General features: G+C 43.7%; 1 protein-coding gene across 2 annotated transcripts in view; it reads left to right on the top strand.

The window, feature by feature from the left end:
• The window catches only part of actn3b (actinin alpha 3b), a 35,560-nt gene that overhangs the window by 3,150 nt on the left and 7,436 nt on the right, over positions 1–24,974 (top strand). Inside the window, exons 2-10 of one of the 2 annotated variants that reach the window (XM_070993567.1) lie at positions 579–750; positions 19,353–19,467; positions 20,050–20,169; positions 20,927–21,013; positions 22,220–22,307; positions 22,487–22,565; positions 22,804–22,885; positions 23,162–23,247; positions 23,412–23,504. In XM_070993567.1, the coding sequence (XP_070849668.1) occupies positions 616–750; positions 19,353–19,467; positions 20,050–20,169; positions 20,927–21,013; positions 22,220–22,307; positions 22,487–22,565; positions 22,804–22,885; positions 23,162–23,247; positions 23,412–23,504 (885 nt within the window). In that variant the 5' untranslated portion in view covers positions 579–615. Of the gene's footprint in view, positions 1–578; positions 751–19,352; positions 19,468–20,049; positions 20,170–20,926; positions 21,014–22,219; positions 22,308–22,486; positions 22,566–22,803; positions 22,886–23,161; positions 23,248–23,411; positions 23,505–24,974 lie in introns of those variants that run through there. The other variant, XM_070993568.1, reaches the window with a different exon arrangement.

Raw genomic sequence — 24,974 nt, 5'->3', positions numbered from 1 at the left:
TTGCCTGGACTGCCAGAGAGCTGTATGCACGGGGGGAGCTTTCTAGGATTTCTTAAACGACTGCTTTATTTTTTTTTTTTAGAATCTGAGATTCATTTCTTTGATCCTGTTTTCTGGGAGAGGTAGGCTGAAACTACAGAGGCCCGGGTTTGCCATTGAGGATCACTAACAGCAACAGGTGCATTGCACAGGCCATAAAAACCTCTCTGGTGCGAGGGGGCGTGAATGACATCCCTCCACACCACTCACAGGTCCGTTAACCCTGCCCGCGGGAGGCTACCCCGCCTTTTACACCTTTTTAGGGTCAGAACCTGATACCCAAGCTGTCGGTCCCCATACTTATTGGGGTGCGGTCACGTGTGCCACTTTTGACCAGGAAAGGAGCAACGGCCCGCAGGGTCTTCTGGTAGTGGGAGCACCACCTCCGCATAGGCACCTCGCACCAGTGGAGTCTGGTCTCTGCAGCCCCTAACTGTCTCTCTCCCCCCGAACGCGAGACCCCTCGTCTCAAGGAGGTTCTTGCCCTCACGGCCTCGTCGTCGTTTCTATTGCTGATTATTTTTTTTTCTTACTGTAAGCTGAGGGGGACGTGAGAAGTCCAAACAGAGGCGCACGATGACAGCTGTCGAAACCCAAATGACTTACAGCAACTCCTACACGATCCACCATGAAGAGGCGTACATGACCCAAGAGGACGACTGGGACAGGGACCTGCTGCTGGATCCTGCCTGGGAGAAGCAGCAGAGGAAGGTAGGTTTGGAGACTCGGAGCAGCGGGCTGCGCTTGTGCCGCCGTGCGTAATTACGCACAGCTTAACCCATGCACTCACACAACCAATCAATGGCTTTTTATGCAGTTTAACATGACAAATTTGATAGTTTGGGAATAACTGGCCTCTACCTAATTGTGTAAAGTCTAAAACAGCCCAACACGAAACTGGGCATCTGCGCCTTATAGCTGTCCTCACACCTGGCACTTCAGCCCTGCTGGAAGCTGTGTGGGCAGATATTTTAGGCCGTGGAACTTTCTCAGTGTTGTCTTTCAGTTACCCCCGATTGCCTTGCGACGGCTGTCTAAATATAAAACCACCCTCCCCTGTCTTTCGACTACATTTGAATCATCACTTAAAAAAAATACAGATACGTTTATCATTGTTCAAAGCTAACATGGGGCGGGTTTAAAACGCGCTGAATGCAGACGGATGGGGTTAAATGAAGAGAGAGAAACTTACCTGCAGTCATTTTGATTTATGTTAGTTTACCCACTTAGGCCGAGATAAGGCCTATGTGTTACTTAACTTAACATTAAATACCAAAAAAGAGAGAAATGTTTTCCACGTTATTATTGAAAACTGGATGTAATAGTTTGTAAATACACGCAACAACAACAGAAAGATCCGTAAAACAGACTTTTTTTTAAGCCTGAAGTCGTCAGCCATACTAAGCTTGTCCACATGACGAGGGCAGCCGTTGCCTAGGCGACCAGCTGGCCTTGCCTCGTGGAGGACGAGCCCGACAGGTGTGCGCGTGTAATGAGCTGAAGTCAGCTGACGCAGGTGACGTCTGCCACCGCAAAACTTGGACAGAAACACCAGCAAAGGTTAATGCAGTTTTATCATTTGTCTAAACGTCTTTTTCACGCATAAAATTGTCCCTCCAACACTGTAGTTAAGTCTAAAGATACGTATCATCCTTGCTGAGTTAGCTTGACGGTAGTTCGGCTGCTTGCTAAGCTAGGGCCGCCATGTTGGATGACTATTTTCAAAGAAGCGAGAAGAAGAATTCCCGTCCTCCTCTGTGGAAATCCTGGAGCACAAGCCGAAAATAGCCTTCAGGTAGATAATTAAACACGTTTTAGAAGCACTGTTGAGTTCTAACTATTTCAGAGTATCAAACTTTTTGACATTAAGGTTAGTACAGATAGTATTTTAGGCCTGGATTTTGTGCAAGAGACCGATTAGCTAAGTAGCTAATGTTACATCTGAATCACAGAACTAGCAAAGATAAATTAAAACTAATGAGGCTGTTTGACACCACTTACCACAGTTTCATAAATATTGCTTTAAAACGTTTTGAAAGCTCTTGTGTATAGCTTGGAAAAATAACATGTTAAAACAAGTTTTATTTAGCAATACAGACAGTGATATCACTTAAGTTTATATTGATTAATTTACCTGTAGAAACCTGTCACTTCCTTTTATCACTGTTGGCTGAACAAGAGTCACAACATGGAAGAAAGGTTAGAAATCAACGTTAATGTGACCCTGGTCTGATAGTTCTTGTTCATGAAATGTGGAAATGATGTCAGAAAGGCTGTAAGTGCTGTCAAAAGAAGTTCAAAGACTTGCTTTGCACATCTCCAATATAGAGTAATTATCAGAGAAAACGTCTCAAATGCAAAAGCATTGATTAGCCGATAGGATGGGGGAAAAGTCTCCTTTTTGGGTACTTGTCAGACGGTACAGACACCGGTATGGATTTTGTACACTTTTCAAAGAAGTAAACTAACAAAAAGTTATTATTGTTTACATTGATTTATCATAATTTACATTCTCCTTATAAAAAGTGGCAATCTCTCAATTGGTCTGATGTCAGCCATCCGGATATTAATATATCAATGTATCACAATGTATCTATTCCAATTTATGTCAATTTCTCTTTATTGTGTTCTATTTTAGTGCTCCTGCTGCCACCTAACAAATCCCCCATGGAGATAATCTAATCTAATCTAATCTACACTAATCTAACCCAGCCTAATCTAATCTAATCTAATCTAATAACACCTAATCTGCACTATTGTGCAGCATTACAGCACAGAGCAGCGGCATTTTTGACTGGCGTGTTCACATGGTACTTTGCAGCGTGTCTGCAGAATTGTTCTGTCAGTGCAAAATGTAGAGCCAGAGCACCGTGACAGGCTGAGAGACCTCAACAGATGGTAACAGAGAGAGAGATGGCAGGGCTGGTAGATATACACCCCGGGTTAGTTTCACAGACCTACAAATAAACATCTTCCTAAAAATACTTTTCGACTTGCTCGGCTCCAGCTTCCCTCCCTCCATGCCTTCTTCTCTGTCTTTTCTGTAGTTAGGCCGAACACTTCCTCCTGCTGCCGTTCTTGGAAATATCCTGTTGCTTTTTCTATTTCCTTTTCTGTGGCACACTTTGTTTTGTTTTTCTGTGTTTGTCAGTTAGGAGAGCGACTTTTTTCGTCTTGTGCGCCTGTCAATCTTTTGAATGTAAGATGATACAATAGGCCTTGAAAAACCTCACACAGCCGAGCAAACCCCTCTCTTTAGTCTTCACCCCTCAACCTCCCAGGGGAGCAGGTCATCGTACTCCACTGCTCTCCTCGGCATGTAAAATCTAGCTTAAGGAGCTGATATCAGCCCATAAATATAGCCAGTGTCTCATTTTGTAATGTAATGAATATGAAAGGAAATCCTCGCGCCACCTGTTGTGTCTTCTATCCTTGAAATTTCAGTGGAAAAAGCTGCTCAGCACTTGACGCAGTAATGTTTGTCAACACACAGTGATGCCGAATCTGATACTGGACATTAGAAATTGTGTGCGCTTGGGTATGTGTGTCTGAACTGTACATCTTGACATTGGTTTATATTTAACATGAAGTCAGTAGATTGCTAACTAAATGATTCATGGCTTGGTTTGGACCAGGACTTTTATTTGATAGGAGTTGGCAAAAATAGTGCCAGATATCGTGTCTATCAAAGGGTGTCAGCTGGAATAAGATATGACAGGACAGAGTGATGAGATTTGGCTGCATCTTGTCTTGGTGATATTCTTTCCTCAAAGCAGCTGTAATCCTAGAAACAAGAAGAGTTTGGTTGTCAGACTGATTCAGGAGATGAGGCGAACAGGCCAGTTAGGGACTGGAGTAGATGTTTCCATGAACTCTCAAAGCTTATTGATGTCTGCCTCGCTCAGATGCTTTGCTGACAGCTCACAGAGCTCATGCTCTATCTTATTTGACCACATTTACAGAAAGTAGTGATCTTTATGAAGGGGATCAATAGCTGTTTAAATATTAACTCGCACTGCAGAGGGCTGCACTCACAACACCGCTTGTCGTGCTGAACACGTGGCTGTTAATCAGAAACACTATCGGTGGTCGTTGATGGATGTATGCTGGCGTGCAGTGCTTCATGAAATGACTTCGTTTGGCGACTTTTTCTGTATGTGTGATGCACTGAAATATTAAAAGTTCACCACTGTGATGGAAGACATCTTCCGTTTCACATAGTTGAAGAGTTCAGCTGCTAACTAAGTGAATGAGTGGCTGCCTAATGTAGCTTAAGTGAGCAATAACCTAAAAATACCCATTACATAGGGTTATCAACGTTGGCTCAGCTGACCTATTAGCCGTATGGTGAGAGCTTCATATACATACATACACATATATAAATACACCCACACAGCCACAAAAACAAAGATGTCTTTGGCTTGTCTGAGGAAGTGTTTTTGTCCATTGTCCTACATTGTTGGTTTTAGACTTAACTTTATAAGGAGGGGTGCAGATATTATCCAAATTAATATTGTTATAATGATATTTACCAAAGTCACAAAATGTTAAACTCAAGCTCAGCCTGTCATTTAAAATGTTTTTAGGCGAATGCTGAGATAAAATATTGAATTATCCCCCAGCCTCATGTGTGAGTGTCATGTAAATCGAGTAAGCATGCCAACAGATGTGACTGATACATCAGTTTAAGGGAAGATTAAGAGGTTTTTTTTGTGCAGTGTCTAATTATGAACATGTATTCCCGGGATTAACAGTAAGCATCATGCATCCTGATTCAGTCTAAACTGTACTTTAGACACATTGGTTATTTCTCCATCCTTTTTTTACACTTTCTAAATTAGATTTGCATTACATCTTAAATGTTTCCAATGTTTTTTTACCTGTTCTATTCCACAGGGTGTAAAATGAATGAAGTGTCCAAAAGACTGATCGTCAGATCCAAGTGTTACAAAGTTATATTCTGTAATGTGATATTTATCCACTCAACCTAATGTAATACCCCACTGTGTGGGCGATGAGAGATCTTAGGGTGCTGCGTAATCGAATGTATTCTTGTCTAATCTCATTTTGCACTTTAACAATTCAGACCAGTAGTGCAGCAGCCAGACTGGGTTATTGATCTCACCTGCTACCTGATGTTTAGTGAGACAACACTAAAACAATACATGGACAGTGATGTGCACTGAAGGCAATGTACTCGTAGCTTGTAGAACACTTTTTTTTAATGAATGTCATATTAAGAAAAAGCTGACGTTTGCAACTCTGTGGTGTGTTTTTGAAATGATCCTGAGTTACACATCGAGCCAACAGTTAAACTGAAAGTACTGAAATCGCATTACCAGTGGTAATGAATTGGCCGTGTGTTCCCTTTACGGTGGGGACACACTGTTGCATAATGATGTAGCACAGAAATTGCCAGCTCTTATTTGAGTCGGGATGTGTTCGATCCAGGTCTCAGGTGTCTCTTTACAGAATTAAAATCCATGAATTACTGTACGTTGATGAAAGAAAAGATTTTGTCACTGAGCAGAGGGGACAGCTCAGAGACATTGTTAGTGAGGAAATTAGACCTACTCCCCTGATTGGAGCTCACCCAGCCTACAGCACCTAATCCCAAGGTGCACTTTGGAGAGGGGGGCATTTTAGATTCCCTCCCATGATTCATTCTGTCAGGGTCATGTGATCCCAGTGCAGGAGCAGTTACCCAGTAGAGCTGATCTCTCAGCATATTTTCACTCACCAGACCGGTGGAGCGCACAGAGACTTCTTTTAGTGGCTAAAATGAGACCACCATGCAAGAAATGTGACTTATTATTATTTACATACACCAGTCTTTAACATTTTAACGTGTGTTTAAAAAAGAAAGACAGGATTTACAGGGAGCACTGGGCTGGAAGTCGTTTAAGTCTGTCTATACAGATGTTTGATTGAAGCAAATGCTGAGAAGAAAATGGACGAGGGCATTAAAATTCAAGACATAAAAAGGCAAGAGTCCTCGTTGTCTCCTCCTGTGTGTAAATATATGCAACTCATCCTTTATCTGTGAGAAATGATTGAATTATGACTCATCATTTTCATAAAATCTCACAAGTGTTTAGCATTAGTTCACTGTCTGTCTGAGTTAGACTTTAAAAACCAAAGCCGTTTAAAAATTCACCGAACTTTTAAAGTTTAGCGCGGTTGAATTGTGTCAAAATAAAAGCATTAATTAGTCCAGTGCGCTGTGTCTGTGGTGTGTGATAACATGCAGAGAGTAGGTGTACGAGGGTTAAACGTAAGTGGAGAGGTGAGAGAGCTTGCAGTCAGATCAAATAGCAGTTTCTATTCCAGAAGCTGTGTCCATGTAGGGAGGCTTCTATAAACTGCTTTAGTGCAGGCGCAGGAGCCCTGGGAGGCCGCAGGAAGGGCTGAGGAGTGTATGCGTGTGTGCGTGCTTGCATATGTGTGACATAGTCTTCATGCACTGGCGTCTTATGAGCATGAAAGTGTGTTACTGGTGAGTTTCGTGGATGAGTTGTTATGAGGACTGGGACACAGTTTGGAGACAAGTTCTTGTAGAGTGTTGTAATGGCAGACACACGATGCAACCGCGGTGTCAGGATCCACTGGGGGAAAGTATAAATGATGATTGATGGGCTGTGAGAGCAGCCATCTTGATCTGATCAGAGCAATCCTGTGGGTCCGTAAATAAAATAAAATGATGCATCGGTTAGAGAAAAGTGCCTGGTTGACAGCGGTGTTACTGGCATTACAGTTATGTGCAGGCAAACAAAACTGAACCAGAAAAATAAAGCATAATCTGTGTTTTCAACAAATGAACCTGCAGCCATCCCAGTTTTAGCTTTTATTATTTCGTCAGGGTCAGTGCTGGTGTTGGAAATGGAGACTTGTGTTTATGAGGAAGCAGAAAGCTGCCAAGATGCCAGGTCTGTGACCTCAGCAGCGAATGACACACAGAGGATACATGGCCGAACACCGATAAAATGTCACCTCGGGTCCTAATGGTGTCGGACTGAAAAGCCACATTCGCGTCCACCGTTCAGTTTCCTGTAGTAATGAGGCAAACTGAGCAGTGAAAATGTCTTTATGAAAGTAAACGCATAATGTTAGGGCTGAATGCCGGCTGCATGCAAAGGATATTTATAGGCAGGTGGTAGCAGAAGTTACAGTCATCAGTTGGAGGTCTGCTGAGATGATGGGTCTCTTATAATAGGACTGAGGTCATGAAGATATCATTATGTACTTTATAATGCCTTAAGAAGCTGCAGTCGCAAAGTACTCTGACAGATTATTGCTAATCTAAGCACACTGCCATCATTTATGATTTTATCTAACCTTGAGATGTAGCATTTTACGTCATGGCTAATAGAAGCATTCACTGTCCTGTTCGGATTTTGTGCTGTTAATGAACAGATATTGTCATAGTTTGAGATGTTTAATTCAAAGATGTTTATTAGCTGTTGTGTCAGCCATGCTATAGGTGTAAAACCAGGACTTCCTCAATGAGGAGGCAGGCAGCAGCAGTCACATGTGGTCTGTCTGCTGTCACCTCACTTTCACAACGTAAATAACAAAACGACATATGAGTTGTGAGATCGTCTGTCCAGAGCAGCAGACAACCTTTTCTGTGGTTCTCTAGTTCAGGCAGAAGTAGAATCACAAGGTCGACAGTGACTTGCTGTTTTGGCTAAATGAATGCTAGTTAACGTAGCTGGGTTAGGGTTCATTGAAGGTAACCCAGTGTTAGTATAGACAACCTGACATTAGTTTCACGTGTGGTCTCCCATGGTTCCTGATCGAATGAGCTGATTGGACAGTTTTACCTCTATTTCAGAGAAAGAACTCACCCTCTGAAATTAGACACAAGCCTCCCCCTGCTCCTCCTGCTCCTCCTGCCCCCAACCCGTCCTCATTCTCAGGCCAGCCGCACCGCCATAAATCCTCCACAACCACTTACACCAATTCACGTCTGCCGTGTCAGTCTCGGCAGTCCAGAGCTCATTACACGACAAAAGACTCTGCATGCTGCTGCCGCCAACCATGAACCTGTACGTTCACCTTTATTCTCCACCATCGATCACGCAGTCAGTCAACCCATCTGTTGACTGGGGCGACAAGAAAGAAGGTGATGGAGGCATAAGAGTGAACGATGAAAGATAAGGATGCTTTATGTGATAGTGTGTGTGCAGCAAGCACTGAATCAGGGTTATTGTGTACAATCTGACTGATAATTAAAGTCGCAACGGCATGAAAGTGAGTTTTCCGTGCTTTTATATATAACAGTGCACCAAAATATAATAGAAAGTAATGAATTGTTGTAGTTTTTAAACAGAATTGCTCTTTCTTTCATTAAGATGTTAGCCGTGTTAGCAGCAGGGTCCAAGCGATGGCAGTTGCTGAAACTATGGTTTTGAGTGAAATATCTCGATAAGTATCGGATGGATTATCATGAAATCAGGCACCGGCAATCTTGGAATGATTTAATGATTTCTGACATTCCCATCAGCCTCTGCTGTACTTAATGCTTAGTGCTAATTGGCAAACACATGAAGGTAAGATGGTGAACATGGCAAAAGTTATACCCAACAAGTGTCTACAACCCTGACTCCAAAAATGTTGTGATGCTATGTGAAACGTCCCGTTTTTGTTTTTTTTTTGTATGTACTGTGTTTCAGAGGTGCTAGCATGGCTGCAGCCATGTCAGCAATTACTTGATGGAGGACCAATGAGCTTGCATAAAAGCTTGAATCCCAAAATTTTGAAGAATTATCTCTCCTATCGTGTGCAATTGCATCTACCAGACAATGTTAAATAATCCGCCCCACATTAGGCCCCACAACATCCTCCATGAAAATGGGCAGTTATTTCTCTTAGTAACCGCCTCCGCTGCCCCGTCCTTCCTGTCCATTCTTCTTCTAACCATAGAGAAATCCAAAGATGTGCCACACTGCTCCTGCTCTGCCATTCTTTCTGATGCTTCTGAAAAATGAACACCTGCGCACACACACACACACACATAGAGACACTGCTGGAGGAGCTCATTGTTAAGTTTTGGCTGGTATTTCTGGCAGGCATCATCATTCTGGTAGCACAGTGACCTGGAACCATGTGGCAGCAGAACACAATGTAAGGCAGCATAATGGAGCGGAGCAGGACACAATGTTTCCCTGCACTGAGCCGAGGCAATTAAATATGACAACGCAGACAGATGGTTGTGTCAAAGCAAGTGACTGACTGAACCAGGTTAGCCATCCGTCCCTTTGCTGTTGTGCAGCCGCGGACGGAAAATAAATGGAGTACCTGGGCTGTGGATGATGCGGTGCAGGATTGTCAGGCACAGTTCCTGTGTTTCCAAGCAGCACAAGTCGTTTTGTTCCTGTCATAACCTTATTTCTCGGAGCAGTGACACTCCTCCGTGTGTTTGTGGAGCTCGCGCTCCGCTCGCCCACGTGCCGTGAATCAACATCAGATGTCTTCATGGAGTTATTCAAGTGTCGCAGGTGATGCTTTAGCACGGAGATGTCTGATGTGTCAGCAGCGAGCCGTTGTGGATTTACGTGACAGAAAGGAGCTTAATACTATGTTCTGTTTGTTTAAAACATTAGCTTTGTTCTCACAGTCGAGGGTGGAGGACTGTTGTCTGCCCCACCTGTTGTCTCACCAGCTAAAATCCCTTGTGCCTACAATGTATCTCACTGGCATCTGGCACAGGGTTCACACACACACACACACACACACACACACACACACACTGACTGGAAGAGGTGTCCTAGGCCTTTTATCCTCTAAACACAGATTTAAATCCATGGGTTTGGACTAGGCCTTGCATTGGAAGCCGGCAGCGGCCCTGTTGTCAGCAGGGTCTCTGGGATATTAGCCTGTTAATCCGCCATAGAGAAGAGGCGGAAAGGAGGGCGATAAATTGGTGTTGGATGAGTGATGGCAGCTGGGGTATAACGTGAAACTGCTGCTCACATAATTTTAACTAAGATTTTGAGCTTCTTTCTATATAATCTGAATCAAAAGGACATGACCTGAATATTGATATTCAGAAAAGTTAGAATACCCCGAATTAATCGAAATAGTCCTACAGTCCATCAAGGCGTATGCTGTGTGTAAAGTGTAAGAGGAAGTTACTCTCAGCAGTTCCTTTCCATGGGTGTAATAGTTGTTGACATTGTGAGGGGATTAGAGGTGAGTCCATGGGGCAGGAGAGTTCAGGTTGGCCTATTAGAGGTGTGTGTTTGGGTGGGTGGGGGGATCAACTCTTGGCTCTTGTGTCATTTTCCCAAATCGTCTCCGCGACACCCAAGTTCAGGGCTCCTGGTGTGTTTGGGAGGGGGGTATTTGAAGTGCGCAAGGCGAACAAGAGAGGAGTTTGGGGGGGGGCGGGGGGGGGGGCTCCTAAATGTCGGCTACACCTGTTGTGTGTCGTAACTCCTCTCCCCCGTGGTCCTGTTGCTTTATGTTGGCTGTTAAAACTCAGTGGAGGAATTCAGGGCTATTGTTGTTCACAAGAGACCCCTGACACAAGAAAGTGATGTCAGACATGAAGTTAGTGTGGAAAGGGATGTGGAGGATATCAAGCATCGGTGGTTCTTTGTTTCTTGTTTACTTCCTGACTGTTTTTTTTTTTTTTAGTGTATTATAACTCTTTTACTGTCAGAGATAATAATAGCAGCCAGTAGTAGTTTATCATTGGTGCATGGAAAAGTCACCAGTTGAGATCCAGCTCTATAAAATTCAGCAGTACACAGTGTTTGTACCTGCTTCACTGTAGATTTGGTTTGAGTGGAGCTGTGTATGACAAGTTTTGTTTCCACTCAGAGCTGATATGGCTTTATGGCGGCTGTTATGGTTGAGGACTTAAGTGCCATCACAGTTTTCCACACAGTTCTGATGTGTGCAAATGTAGAAAAATATTCCTGGCATATCCAGTCCAATCCAATCCATCTTTATTTATAAAGCACAGTTTAAATAAACTCAAGGTTTCCAAAGTGCTGTACATTAAAAAAAATAAAAATAAACAATAAAATAGACATTAAAACAGAAAACATAATAAAAAAAAAAAACCTGTGCACATAAAATAAACAATCTAGGTGGTGTTAAAAGCCAAGGAAAAGAGGTGCGTTTTAAGAAGAGATTTAAAAGTGGCCACGGAAGGGGACTGCCTGATGTGCAGCGGCAGTTCATTCCAAAGCTTAGGGGCGGCAGTAGCAAACCCTCTGAGCCTCCGCCTTGTTTTGGGAACCCTCAGGAGCAGCTGGTCAGCTGATCTGAGGGATCAAGTAGGTGCGTAAGGGTGCAGAAGCTCAGAGAGGTACACTGGGGCAAGGCCATTTTGGGCTTTAAAAGCAAATAAAAGAATTTTAAAATGAATTCTAAAATGGACGGGTAGCCAGTGAAGTGAGGCTAAAATCGGTGTAATGTGCTCAGACTTTCGAGTGCCAGTTAAGAGACGTGCAGCTGCATTCTGCACTAGTTGCAGACGTGCAATGGAGGACCCGCTGACCCCCATGTAAAGTGCATTGTAGTAATCAAGCCGAGTGGTTACAAAGGCATGTATTACTGTTTCAAAGTGCTGTCTGTGCAGAAAGGGTTTAATTTTAGCAAGTTGTCTTAGCTGGAAGAAGCTGGTTTTTACCACAGCTTTAATCTGGCTGTCGAACTTTAGTTCCGCGTCCACTTTTACCCCCAGATTATTAACAGTGGGTTTGGCGAATTGCGCCAGGGAACCCAGGTCGACTGGGGAGCTCACGGAAGTGCCACCAAAGACAATCACTTCCGTCTTGTTCTCATTAAAATTTAAAAAGTTTCGAGCCATCCAAGCTTTGACGTCATCCAGACAATTTAGAAGTGGCTTAAGTGCAGAAGAGTCAGCCTTTTTAAGGGGGACATAAATCTGGCTGTCATCCGCATAACAATGAAATAAAATGCCGTGCTTCCTGAGAATGGACCCAAGTGGAAGAAGGTATAAAGAAAATAAAAGTGGGCCCAAAACTGAGCCTTGTGGAACCCCGCAAGAGAGAGGAGCAGTGGAGGACACAGAGTCACCAAGGCCGACACAGAATGACCGGTGTGATAGGTAGGACCTGAACCAAGCCAGCGCCTGACCCCTGATGCCCACCCACTACTCCAGGCGAGCAATTAGGATATCATGGTCCACTGTGTCGAAAGCAGCAGTTAAATCTAAAAGGACAAGAATTACAGTGACCAGAATCAGTAGCTAAAAAGATGTCATTAAAAATATAGAAATATATATGTCATATATAGTTGAACATTGTTGACACACCCTCTTTATGGCAGCCTCGGGTGGATTGATGTTAGATTTAGTTTTTATGTGTTTGACTTTGATATATTGGAGTTGTTACTGATGTGAGGGGCTCAGTTGAAGCTCCGCAGCAGAGCAGTTTCACTCCAACAGCCCTGACAGATGAGGAAATTATCCTCTTCTCCTGCACTCTGTTATGTGCTCGCAACCTTTTCCACTTCTTGCGCTGTTTGTTAGCTTTGTTCAGTTCATAGCGTTCTGCTTAGACTTTCAGAGTGTTTGCATCTCAGCCAGCAGTAAATGACACTGAGAGCAGTGCAAAAGACTCATTTAAACATGTTTCACAAGCTTTAGTTTAACATATCTTAAATGATTCTTATTGCTTCAAAAAGGATGAGCAGGCATGACAGTACCGAGGACTGGAGCCCTTTGTGTTTTCTCTCTGCCTTTTTAATAACTCCTGACCTGTGGTTTGTTGACAGCGAGCTGCAGTCTCTTTCGCTGTGGGGGGAGGGGTGCACATTTCCTTCTCTGTGCATGCCCTTATTATGGTCGGACAGGTGGACTGAAGTGGCGGTGGTCCAAAATCATGGAGCTCTTATCACAATGTGGCGTCATGTTCTGGCTTTAGGCTGTAACTTAGATTATTTGGGAGACTTGTGTGTGAAAGTAGCTTCATATGCATTTTCAGATCCCAGCCACACATTCGTGATATGTGACTGAATTTAAAATGAAACAGCTTAATCATTATCACAGTTTATAGATTTACCTTATGAAAACACTTATGTGTCCTGGTGCATCACAAACACACTGAGTCACTATTAGTGACCTTTTAAACAAAGGAGCACAGTGTATTTATGTGCTGCTATTATTGTGTGCACTGTGAGTGCATGTGAGTTGGCTGAACTTTGTTTATGTGGCACGTGTGTGAGTGCAAGGTGTGACATCTGAACAGGTGTGTGTGACAAAGGTGGCTGTGCTGGACAGGTGTGAGCGGAGTCAACCATGTCAACCTTGCAGGCAGGCTATTTTTGCACCGCACATGTTGTATTTATACTGGCTGTATGTTAGCTTGAACTCTTTTAGATATACACCACTCTCACACACGCACAAAGTTATTGTTACTAAATATAGTTTATGGGATCAAATACAAAAAAGCAGAAAAGCCAAAAAGCAAAAGAACAGAAGAGATGGATAGAAGAGAGTGAAATAATGTACCTGTGTGTGTAATTTATGTACTACAAAAGGGCCTTTATTTAAACTAACTGCACTTGAAAGAATGGGGTTATGGGCTTAATGTTTAAAGCTGCAGTGAAAGTGCTCTGTCGTAATCCATCGTGAGCACACAGGTTGATCCTCTGAGACACTCAACATGGACGATAAACGACATTTCATAAAAAGAACGAGTGTAGATGTGCCTTCTTAAAGCTCTGCTCACTGGTTTCTGCATCTCAGGCCCTGTGTGGCAGCTTTGCATCCACAGGTAAAAAATGCACCAAATCTTGAAACACTAGAGCGTAAAGCTGTGTGAGATAACGGGGAACTGTAGATGGATGCGTGCAGGCATTCCAGACGACCACTACACCAGCATATTTCCATAATTAAATCATCCGTCCCTGATTGAAGGTGCTAATTAGGGAAATCAGCTACTGAGGACTTCTGTAATTAAATCAGCGCACTTCAATGCAAAAGACTCGCTGCCAGTGAGGGACAATTACGAGGAGGTTAGGAGTAATTGAAGGCCATCCTGCAGGTTCATGCAAATATCCAGAAGTGTAAAGTCTGATGTTTTATTTCTGGGTCGAGGATTGGCCGAGACAGAGAAACTGAGCTCTGTAAGTGTAAACAGCGCCTCGACGTAGCAGGAGTAACACTCACTCTGGGCTAATAATCAGGTCAGCTGAAGTGTGTGTGTAATGTGTTGGACTAGCACCACAGTGGGCAGGAGGTACATTCCTTTGACACAGCAGCAACTCAGGACGATGGTCAGTCAGTAGTGAGAGTTATGTCACAGGTAAACACAGTACAATCCCAGGCAGCAGCTGTCCAACCAGGAAGCAATGTAGTCATGATTTCATAAAGAAATCGTTTTTTATTCGGGAAAATAAAACTCACTGTAGTTTGTTTTAAGACTACATCTTCATTTAAAGTTGTTTATTTTTCCTCTTTATTTTTATTTTTAAGATACCGGACATAGGTCAAATAATTATGCTTTGATTTACCAATAAAATAATGTCATCAAGATATTGTCAGCAAGGTGTATGAAACACATCTGGATCTTCCATGTATACTCTTTGCTTCTTTGCATATTACTATTTTCCACCTAACCAGGCAAAATCAGGGCTCAGCTCTGCAGATACTGAACAAGTCTGTTCAGAGTGTATCTTGCTCATTGGCGCCCCTCTGAGGCCAGCGGCGGTAACTCCAGGCAGCACCGTGGTTGCATCAGCTCTTTGATGGACAGCCGAGCTGGTTGACATTATTAAGAGCTCCGAGCTTGTACAAATGGGAAGAGGGATGTGTGTGCGTGAAGGAACATGTGTGTGTATGTACGTGTCAGCTGTATTGAGGGTCAGCAGCCCTGATTCCCCTTGGGGGTAGTTGGGGGGGGGGGGGGGTGTAGTTATGACAGGCATTCAGCTGGACCACTGTGACCTCATTTTACAAGAAGGACCTGTAAAAAGGCCCCGGCCGAGCTGAGCCAGGCCAGGCCGACAGGTGTGGAGGGACGGGGGGGGGGGTGATTCCAGCATGGAGGGTGACTTCATGCCTGCAGACAACCACAGGCATTAAAACAAACCCAAGGGATGAGATAATAGAGCGCTTCATACAGGGGAATAGAAATAATAGATTTAGCCATCACACGTATGGCAGGTAATTGTTTTTTTATCCCGCGGTGCTCCGCTAGGCACTTTGGATTTAATGAATTCTGCATTATGTCAGTTATTATTAGGTTAATTGACTTGTTGATTCCAGTTAGCGCCAGTTTAGCTTCTAACAGCTGTCCTTTGATGTTGCCGAGGTGTCACCCCTCTCATCTTACCCGCACTCTCTCAAGTTATTATTTTATACACTGGCGTATTCTTCAATCCATTTCTTCCTCCCCTTCTCCTCCTCCTCCTCCTCCTCCTCCTCCTCCTCCTCCTCCTCCTCCTCCTCCTTTCTCTCCATCTTGGACCCGCTTACAGTTCGCCTCAGGAATCCTGCCTTCTCAGCTGTCCGGTGGTGTCCCATAGCAACCCGATTTAGCCCTCCTCCACCTCCCCCTCGCTTCTCGGTCTTTTCTCCTCCTCCTCTACCTAATTTAGCCCCCCCCCCCGCTCCTTCGGCTCCCTGCCTCCTCCTTCGCACACTTCCTCTTCTCCTCTCCGGCTTGGTCTGCTGGCCTGTGTGTGCTGGATTAGGAGCCTGTCTAAATTTGGTCATGCATGGCAAAGGAGACAAGCACCTGCTGGGACCCCGGCCGGTTGGACAGGCGGCCTCTTCTCCTCTCCAGACCCTTACATCAAATTACACCAGGGCCTGGGCATTCCTGTCACTCCTCTCACTTCTCCACTTCGCTGCCTCTCTCTTTCTCTTTCTACGACTGTTTTTCTTTGGCCTTCAAATGCTGAAATTGAGTTTGAGTCGAGTAATGCCTCACAGGAGGGACGCTGGATTTGTCTGTCCAAATGATGTGCAAATATTGAGCAAAGTTTGTGAAAGAAAATGTGATTTAGCACGTTTCAGCGAGCCACTGCCAGCCGTAAAATAAGTGTTCAGATCCTACAAAAGTACCACTATAAAAGAATGCTTCATTTCAAGCAAAGGTCCAGCAGTTGCAAGCATAACAGATTGTACTTGAGCATTTTTATTTGTTTTTATAATACATCTGTATATCTGATTGTGGTGTTTTTTGTTGCCTTTATATCGAAGAATTATCTTAACATTATGGCTGCTTGAAGTGGAGTTACTTGGTACTAGTTTATACACATTACGTAGTTTAATCTATAATAAGACATTTTATAAGATGATCATGTGTCTATATAAAATACTCCTCTGCACAGTAAGCACTGGTGTCAGATAAATGTAGAGGAATATTAAGAGCAATATTTCACTCTGAAATGTAGAGTAATTGTAGCGCAAGTAGCGTCCCAGCGTTTATGGAGTCAAGGTTGTGCTCCGCTGCTGTGCAAATGTTAATACAAAGATGGCGAGTCGAGATTGCATGATGGAAAGAGCACCTTCTGTAATTCCACGCGCAAATATTTTACTTTTAACACATTCGAGTTCTAGTATACCTAGTATACCTCAGCTAATTATCTCAGCTTTTACTACCTCAGTTCATTGGGCCGTAACATCTCAAAGTGTCAAAAAATGTCATCCTGAATTGACAGAGAAAAGCAGCAAATCAGCAGGATTTAGAAGGCGGAACGATGTCATATTTGGGGTCTGTCAGCTGTCTTTTGATCAGTCCATCAGATAATGGTTTCAGCTTTGCGTGCATGTAGAGATGTGTGGTGTTCTGCATTGTGCACTCTGTTTCTCCACTTTCTCTCCTCTCCCACTGAGTCACTCGCGTGGTTTCTCTCTGTCAGAAACACCGGTTTCTTTTCCTTCCCATCTCCCCTCTGTCTGTCTGTGCTGCTTTGCTTCACCCATGCAGACGCACAGTGCGCAGCGATAGACGTGGAAGCACACGTGGATATCAGCTCACACCCACGTACTGTACAAGGACATGTACATTTTGATTTCTAGATTGTTTAATGCGTTCTGCTGAAATGGAAAATTTATGCTCTCACCTGCTGAGCACAAACCCTGTTTCATCGCTAATTTATACATCTCTCTGGCTCTGTCTCTGCTCAGTCTTTCTCTCCTCACTCTGCCCACGCCATCATCTGTAGTTAGTTATTCAGCTCATGTACTTATTCTGCTTCTGCACCCACACAACCTCCAAACCCTGTCAAAGTTTTGGCTCTACAGTAGCAGCCCGAGCACACCATCTGAACACACACATCATGAAAGCCTCTCAAAACACCATTCAGCGATTGATTGAATGGCCTGATGGAGCCAATTGAACTGTCCCTGACGTGAGCCTCCGATGCCATTAGGCGATTTTCCAGACAGACCGAAAGCAAGCACTCAGCGGCTGAGAGCCATTTACATCACTGTCTGTATTCGGCCCATTATACACAGCAGTGTCACCTAATGAGCAGTTTGGGTTCCAAAATGTGAGATCTGGCTCTTGAAAGACGAGGCACCTACCCTTGCAAAACAGGATTTGGACCAAACACAGGACTTTATCACAAGTGTCCTCCTGGCTTAGCGTTTGTAACTCTAATAGACTGATCATGCTGTACTGAATGACGTGTCAAACAGTTAATTAGGACAATGGCAATAGATAATGAAAGAATAGTTTGGAAAGGTGGTGATGATACACAGGATTAATCCAACACCCCGTGCGCATTAATACCAACCAGTCTGATGTGTGTAGAGGTGCGTGTGGTTTTTCTTTAGCAGCCATTTGAACGTTATTTAATGGAGGGAAAGACAGCGGATACCCACGTGCTCTCACGTGGCACCTCTCAAATCAGAGGCTGCAGAGTTATTTACATATCGTCCCTGCTGCCTTCATATGGCTGCAGGGATTTACTGAACTGCAGGAAGAAGCTTTTCAACAACACATACTGTGAGATTCGCTCATGTTAACGTATGAGATCAATGCAGACCGCCACACTCCTGCTTTAACCGCGTTAAAATGTATTTCTGGTGCTGATTTAAACATATTTACTGACTGGGCAGTGTTTGATTAAAATCATTTATTTACCGGTGACGTGCACCACTATCCACCTGTGCACCATGCGCTCTCCGTTCGGCACCAAAATACCAATCACATGCAAATTTCAAGGCCGGTCGTGCTGCTTGCGTGTGTTTTTTCAGAATCAGATGTAAGCTGGTGGCTTGAGGCGACGCACCCGTGATGCCGAGTGTGTTAGAGCCGGGGTTGGCGTCAGGAGAGAGACGAGCGACGGGGCTGTAACCGCCTCTTACTGATCGTCTGTGAACTCGTAGATATTGCAAACAAATAAAAATCAGCAAGCCAAGAGATTTCCAAAAAGCTTCTGCATAATAATTACATGAGCATTTTAGTGAGGCTTTAATAGAGCTGCCCATGAGCTAAATGAAGGGCTGCACCCAATGGTTATTCAGTTTATTATTGATAATCAGTGTGAATTTTCTGATTAATCAGTCTTTAGAATTCCATAAAATAGTGAAAAATAGAAAATTTTCCAAGGTAAAATCTGTTAATCTTTTCTGAATCCACAGAGATATTTAATTTACAGTGAATATAAAACAGGGGAAAACACCCAAGAGGCTGAAATAGAAAACATGTAGTGAAAGTACATTTGCTTGATAAATGGTTGTTACTTGTTACAGTAGCTGGGCAGACCACACCAGATTTCCGCAAATAATTTATGTATTTTGTGAATAAATTATTCACGCGCACATTTTTCTTTCGTCTTCTTTTCCCTTTTGTGATATATTTACTCTAATTGACGAGTAAATGCATTTCACTCTTGTGATGTTGCAGCGTTTTTATACTCGTGGGGTGATTCTCTCAAGCACACAGTGATTTTCTGACCGGATAATAATAATATAAAGCAGAAGTTTCAACTTGTTTCAGGACTGTTGAGTCAACAGTGGCTGTCAGACTGACATAAATGTCTCAGAGAGTGTGCGTGCGTGCGTGCGTGCGTGCGTGCGTGCGTGCGTGCGTGCGTGCGTGCGTGCGTGCGTGCGTGCGTGCGTGCGTGCGTGCGCACTCTCACTGTCAGCAGTAACAACAAGGTCACAAACTGAAGTGGACAGTTCAGGCCTCGCTAAGCAGTTTTGACCCTGCTCTCAGAAGTGTATGTGTGTGTGTGTGTGTGTGTCTGTGTGTGTGTGTGTGTGTGTGTGTGTGTGTGTGTGTGTGTGTGTGTCTGTCAGTGTCTGTGAAAGCATTTGTCAGGCCGTGGGATGGGGGACAGACAGGTAACCTCCTCTGTTCTCCCTCTCTCAGACCTTCACAGCTTGGTGTAACTCCCACTTGAGGAAGGCCGGGACACAGATCGAGAACATTGAAGAGGATTTCAGAAATGGCCTCAAACTCATGCTGCTGCTGGAGGTCATATCAGGTGGATCTCACACACACACATTCGTTGGTCATTTACTGGGTGATTGTGGATGATATACTGTATCCATCCATGATGTAACGCTGTTTGGAAACTCCTCAGGATGGAAAACAATCAGGTTTCTTGCTACTGTTGCTCCTTTCTTTGAAGATAAGAGACATGTTTTCATGAGCTGATGCTCTTAAAGGATCATTTTAGATTTAATGACTTAATAAGACATATATACATCATTTATCTGTCGTCATTTCAGCCATCGCTCCCCTCAGTGATGGTAGCATTTTGCTCATTAGCATAATCTTAGAGACAGAGTGAGACTTCTAAACAACACAGGTGATGAAAAGTCAGTTATATTCCATTTATTGAAAAATCTAACAGGTATTTGGAAGTGACGTTTTAAGTTGTTTGGCCTGTAAATGTCAGACAATTGTAGAAACTATTATTTTTCATAGCAGAAGGCGACGTCCTCAGACGTGAAACGGAGAAAGTCAGCACATTTCAGAAGCTGCAGTCAGAGAACGCTTGACATGTATTATCAAAACATTTCTCACCTCGCGCTCATCGGTAAATTTTGGTGTTGTCTTTCAGGCGAGAGGCTGCCCAAACCCGACAAAGGCAAGATGCGTTTCCACAAGATCGCCAACGTGAACAAAGCCCTGGACTTCATCTGCAGCAAGGGGGTCAAACTGGTGTCTATTGGTGCTGAGGGTGAGTCCCGCTCCCACCAGCCACTTCCACTATTTCCCTCCCTCCGCCACCTATTTCCATCTCTTTTAATTAACATGCCAAGGTCACCTATTATTTGCATTTCTTGGACCTGTTTCTGAGCTCCAGATGGCTGGTGAGGTTCAGCGCGTCAGGAGAATTCAGATGAGTTGGCAGTGACGGGAAAGTGAACTACGGATCACCCAACTGGCAACAAAGACGAAGAATTAGCTGCGAGACACGAGTGTTTTAATTCATGCTGGAATATTTTATTTCACAGACTGCGTATTCAAAGCACCTTTTGTGCCTTTTTGCTCATTGAAATTTATGTTAAATAATTCAAAAAATCTGCTCATCACTTAAAGCTTTTATTGTTGAATAAGATTAAAGGGAAGTGAAGGGGAAGTTTGAGAACTGGGGAGGTAAAAACAAACAGTTAAAGGGGAAAAACAACAATAATACAGTGAACAGTGAAGATCTCACACGTCTGCTCGACTCCCTGAGGTTAAACTGACTAAACTCACTGATAAGTTTGCCTCAGTGTGTTTTTGTGTGACTTTGATTTTCCTCAGTCTAATTGCTGGATTCCTTCTGAGCCTTCAGGCAGCGTGAAATTCACTTTGTCTCACCAACAGAAGCTCCAAAAGGCACAACGTCTAACCTTTACAGAGGAGTCATGACTGAGACATCTGCTGCTGGCCTGTTACATTTCGTCTATAGTGTGTGTTTATACGTGTGTGTGTGTTTATTTCTCTCACAGAAATTGTCGACGGTAACGTGAAGATGACTCTTGGTATGATCTGGACCATCATCCTGCGCTTTGCCATCCAGGACATCTCCGTTGAAGGTGTGTGTGTTTGCTTATGTCAGCTTTGAAAATAAGTGCATTAATTTAACATTAAAAAACAACTTAAAGTAGAATTTTTGAATAAACGTATCATTTCTACACTTAAACAACACATCAGTTAGCGAGAGTTAGCGAGCTTTAGGGTTGCTGGCAGGTGGATTTTGTTTAGCCAGGCTACTCGTTCCCCCCGTTTCAAGCCTTTATGCTAAGCTAAGCTAACTAACAGCTGATCATAGCGTCATATTTATCATACAGATATGAGACGGGTGTTGCTCTGCTCATCTAACCCCTGACAAGTCAAACTGTTCCTTTAATTGTTCAGATAATTTCAAATGAAAATGAGCGCCATTATCACATATTTGATTCTTACATGAGGTGATTTACGTGAACACAGCAGATTTAAACGAGTCTCTGTTGTCAGTCACCATCTGAAACAGATAAAGTGGAGCCAAACGCTTGATGCTTGTACAAGATTCACATTTGATACTTCGTCGCTCTTGAAGCGGCGTAAAAATCAAGAGATTTCACACTGGAGGGGTGAAAAGTGCAAACGTCACAGAATACTACCTTCAGATTATTGACGACGTGTTTCACACGTCAGTCCTGTGTGAGCGGAGTCGAGGTCGGCGTCGTCTTCTCGCAGTTCACGCCTGTGTGTTTACTGCTCTGTGTGATTTGTGGCGTACTCGCTGCAGTCAGTCACGTCCTGTGATGCAGCCCGTCTAACACGTTTCCCTGAACTTTATCTGCACCTCATGTCATTTCATCAAACCTGCCCGTCGTCAGCAGGTCGACTCACAATAAAATCCTGTTTGTGAAGACTCAGACCTTGTTCGACCCGTCCTTCCTCACGCTCTGACCCTCACCTGCAGGTCGTCTTCTCAGCTCTCCTCTTATTTTCTGCTGTCTTACAGCTTGACTTCCTTTGCCGTCGACCTCCTTCTAGCCTCTCATAACAGCTCTTTTCTCCACTGGTGCAGGAAATGATATCTTTCAGCTGCACTTTAAAAGTAAAGTTTACTGTAAATTAACACATATATCAGCTGCAGACAGAATGATACCACATCTGGACCTCACCATACGGCTTTTCTTCTGTGCTTTCTTTACACGATTTATCCACTTTTCACCTGTATTCTCTCCTTTTTTGATAATAATGCTTGAATAAATGCTGCAGTGCTCACCTTCTCCCTCTCTGACTCTCTCCAGAGACCTCTGCTAAGGAGGGTCTGCTGCTGTGGTGCCAGAGGAAGACTGCCCCCTACAGGAACGTCAATGTGCAGAACTTCCACATCAGGTGGGTGCACGACGCCAAACTGTGGCCTTAACGGGGAACTGCAGCCATCTTTTTCTTAAATGTAATGTTTCACCATGTTTACTCCTCTCTTCTCCCCTCCTCATCCTCCTTTTTCTAATGAACCTTCCCGCCTTCCTCTGGTGTTTCTCCCACTTTTCATTGGTCTTCTCACGGCTCAGTTGGAAGGACGGCCTGGCTCTGTGCGCCCTCATCCACAGACACAGACCTGACCTCATTGACTACTCCAAACTGAGAAAGGTGCCCTCTCTTTCCTTCCTTCCTTGCTTCCTTCCTTCCTTCCTGTTGTTTCCTTCCCACCTTTTACCCACCTCCCATCTTTTACCTCAGTCCTGAGTTTCTTTGCATTTCAAGTAACAGTCTGTGTGTCTAGTGTTGTAACCTGAAAGCTTTTGTCTGTATATTATAATTCTTGCTTTCTCTTTGTGGCTTCACGGTGAATCCAGTGCATTCTCACAGTAATTGTTTCTCCTCGTAGGATGACCCCATTGGTAACCTGAACACTGCCTTCGAGGTGGCTGAGAAGTTCCTGGACATCCCCAAGATGCTCGACGCTGAAGGTGAAACTGTGAATCAGAATCCTGAAACGCACGCTGATAACAGTACACGTCGGCGAACAGTGCAAGGACGAGAGATCCCTCTTCCCTGAAATCCAACCATCTGCATTAAAACATGAATAAAAGCATCTGTAACTGATGGCTCTGACCTCCAGAAAAGTGTTTTTTAGCTCATGAATAAAGTGACTCAGATACAAACTTAAATCTTAATGTTCTTACTTTATGCTGGCAATCATTTTGAGTGCGTGCATCATTTCATTTCTTTCTTTCCACCCTCAGATATCGTGAACACACCCAAACCTGATGAGAAGGCCATCATGACCTATGTGTCCTGCTTCTACCACGCCTTCGCTGGCGCTGAGCAGGTCTGAGCAGATCTTATTTATTCTACGTAGTTGATTTTTTTTCACTTTTTAATTGATTAGAACAGATGGTATATAAAACACAATCAACACGATATAACAGCAGTCCTAATGAATAAATATGAGGTTGTAAATGCATATTAATCGTTACTCTCTGCCTCCCTCAGGCTGAGACAGCTGCCAACCGTATCTGCAAGGTGCTGGCCGTCAACCAGGAGAACGAGAAACTGATGGAGGAGTACGAGAAGCTGGCCAGCGAGGTGAGAAACCGCTGCACTCCCACGCTCAGTCTGTGCTGCACATCCTCCTCTGCAGCCACACGTCAATGTTCAAACTCGCTGCTTTTCTCTAAACTTGACGATCGTCTGACACGACAGCTCGATAATGTGATGAGAAGTGGAAGTTTCACAGTCGCAAAGTTTTGAAAAGGAGCTGAGGACAGTGCACATGTAGACCAGGGCTGTACGCTCACTTTTTTAGGTGGTAGCACTGGTGCTAGCAAGGTAAAAGTGTAGTAGCACACACAGCTGGGCAGTTAGTTCACGTGTTCATTGGCTACATTAATTTGATACTGAAAACTGATTCTTTAACCTTCATTTTTCCTCCACCTGAACACAAAAGGATGATTTTAAACATTTTTAAACATGAAAAATCAACAGTGTGTTTTCAGTGTGCGTCAGTGAACTGTCTGTGCTGGCCGTCCGTTCGCCTGCCGCTATACAACACTTACAAAACATTGCCTTTTTGCTCTGGTCGTACACAAGCCAGGTGAAATCTTTTAATCACTGACGGTTGAATCGATTCATTTTTGTATCTGAGGAGACAGGCCGGTCTGATGAAGAAGCGGCGTCAGACTCTGTAAATGCTGTAGTAGTACTATTTTCCTCCAAATGGTGTCTTTTATCCTCGTTGTTGTGACCTACTGAGGTAGAAACTAAAGAAAAATACCTCTTAGTTGCTGCGGTTGGTTTGTCACAATAATGATACAAAAGTCGCGGTTTCCCGGCACAGATCAGCGAAGGCGGGAACGTTTCCCCGGAAATGTAGTTCTTTTGTATTTGGATTGAGAAGGACAGTACACACTTAGAACTACAACTCCCATGAAGCATTGTTCCAACAACTGACGAATAGGACAAGAGACAGTAAAATAGCCCAGTTTTCCCCACTGTTCTTTTAGACACCAGCGCAACACCGTCGCACTTGTGCTAGTGGATGCATGTTTCTTTTCACACAGAATGATTTTTAGTAAACGCGACGGAAATTGTCGCACTGTACAGCCCTGCAGACTACACAGACGTGATGACAACGTAGAAGAATACTGCGATTATATAATACTGAACAACACTTTCCTGAACAACAGGAAGGTGCTTCAGCTGTTTAAAGAAGTGCAGCAGCTGCAGAGTCTTTTAATTATTGATTATTCTGTTGAGAAATGTTTTAATAGGTTCATTAAAAATGTCAAAAAATAATGACAAATGGCCGTTGCAGGTTTCCACAGGCACAGTATTTTGTGTTTAAACATCAATGTGTTGAGATTAGAATTAGCTAAGAGACAGTGAACCATGGTAGACATGAATTAGCCCGAAATGGACCCAAATCCAGACATTTGTTCTGAGGTCGCACGCATGGCAGAGCTCTGAGCCGTCCTTCTCAGTCTTAAGGCCAATGAGGTGAAGAAAAACAAATCATATTGAGCTGTAACAGGCAACAATTAATCCTCTCACCTCCCT

Source organism: Chaetodon trifascialis, chromosome 23 (genome assembly GCF_039877785.1).
Source record: "Chaetodon trifascialis isolate fChaTrf1 chromosome 23, fChaTrf1.hap1, whole genome shotgun sequence".
Classification (NCBI taxonomy): Eukaryota; Metazoa; Chordata; class Actinopteri; order Chaetodontiformes; family Chaetodontidae; genus Chaetodon; species Chaetodon trifascialis.
Note: the sequence above shows the minus strand (reverse complement) of the source record. Positions and strands in the feature narration are given on the sequence as shown.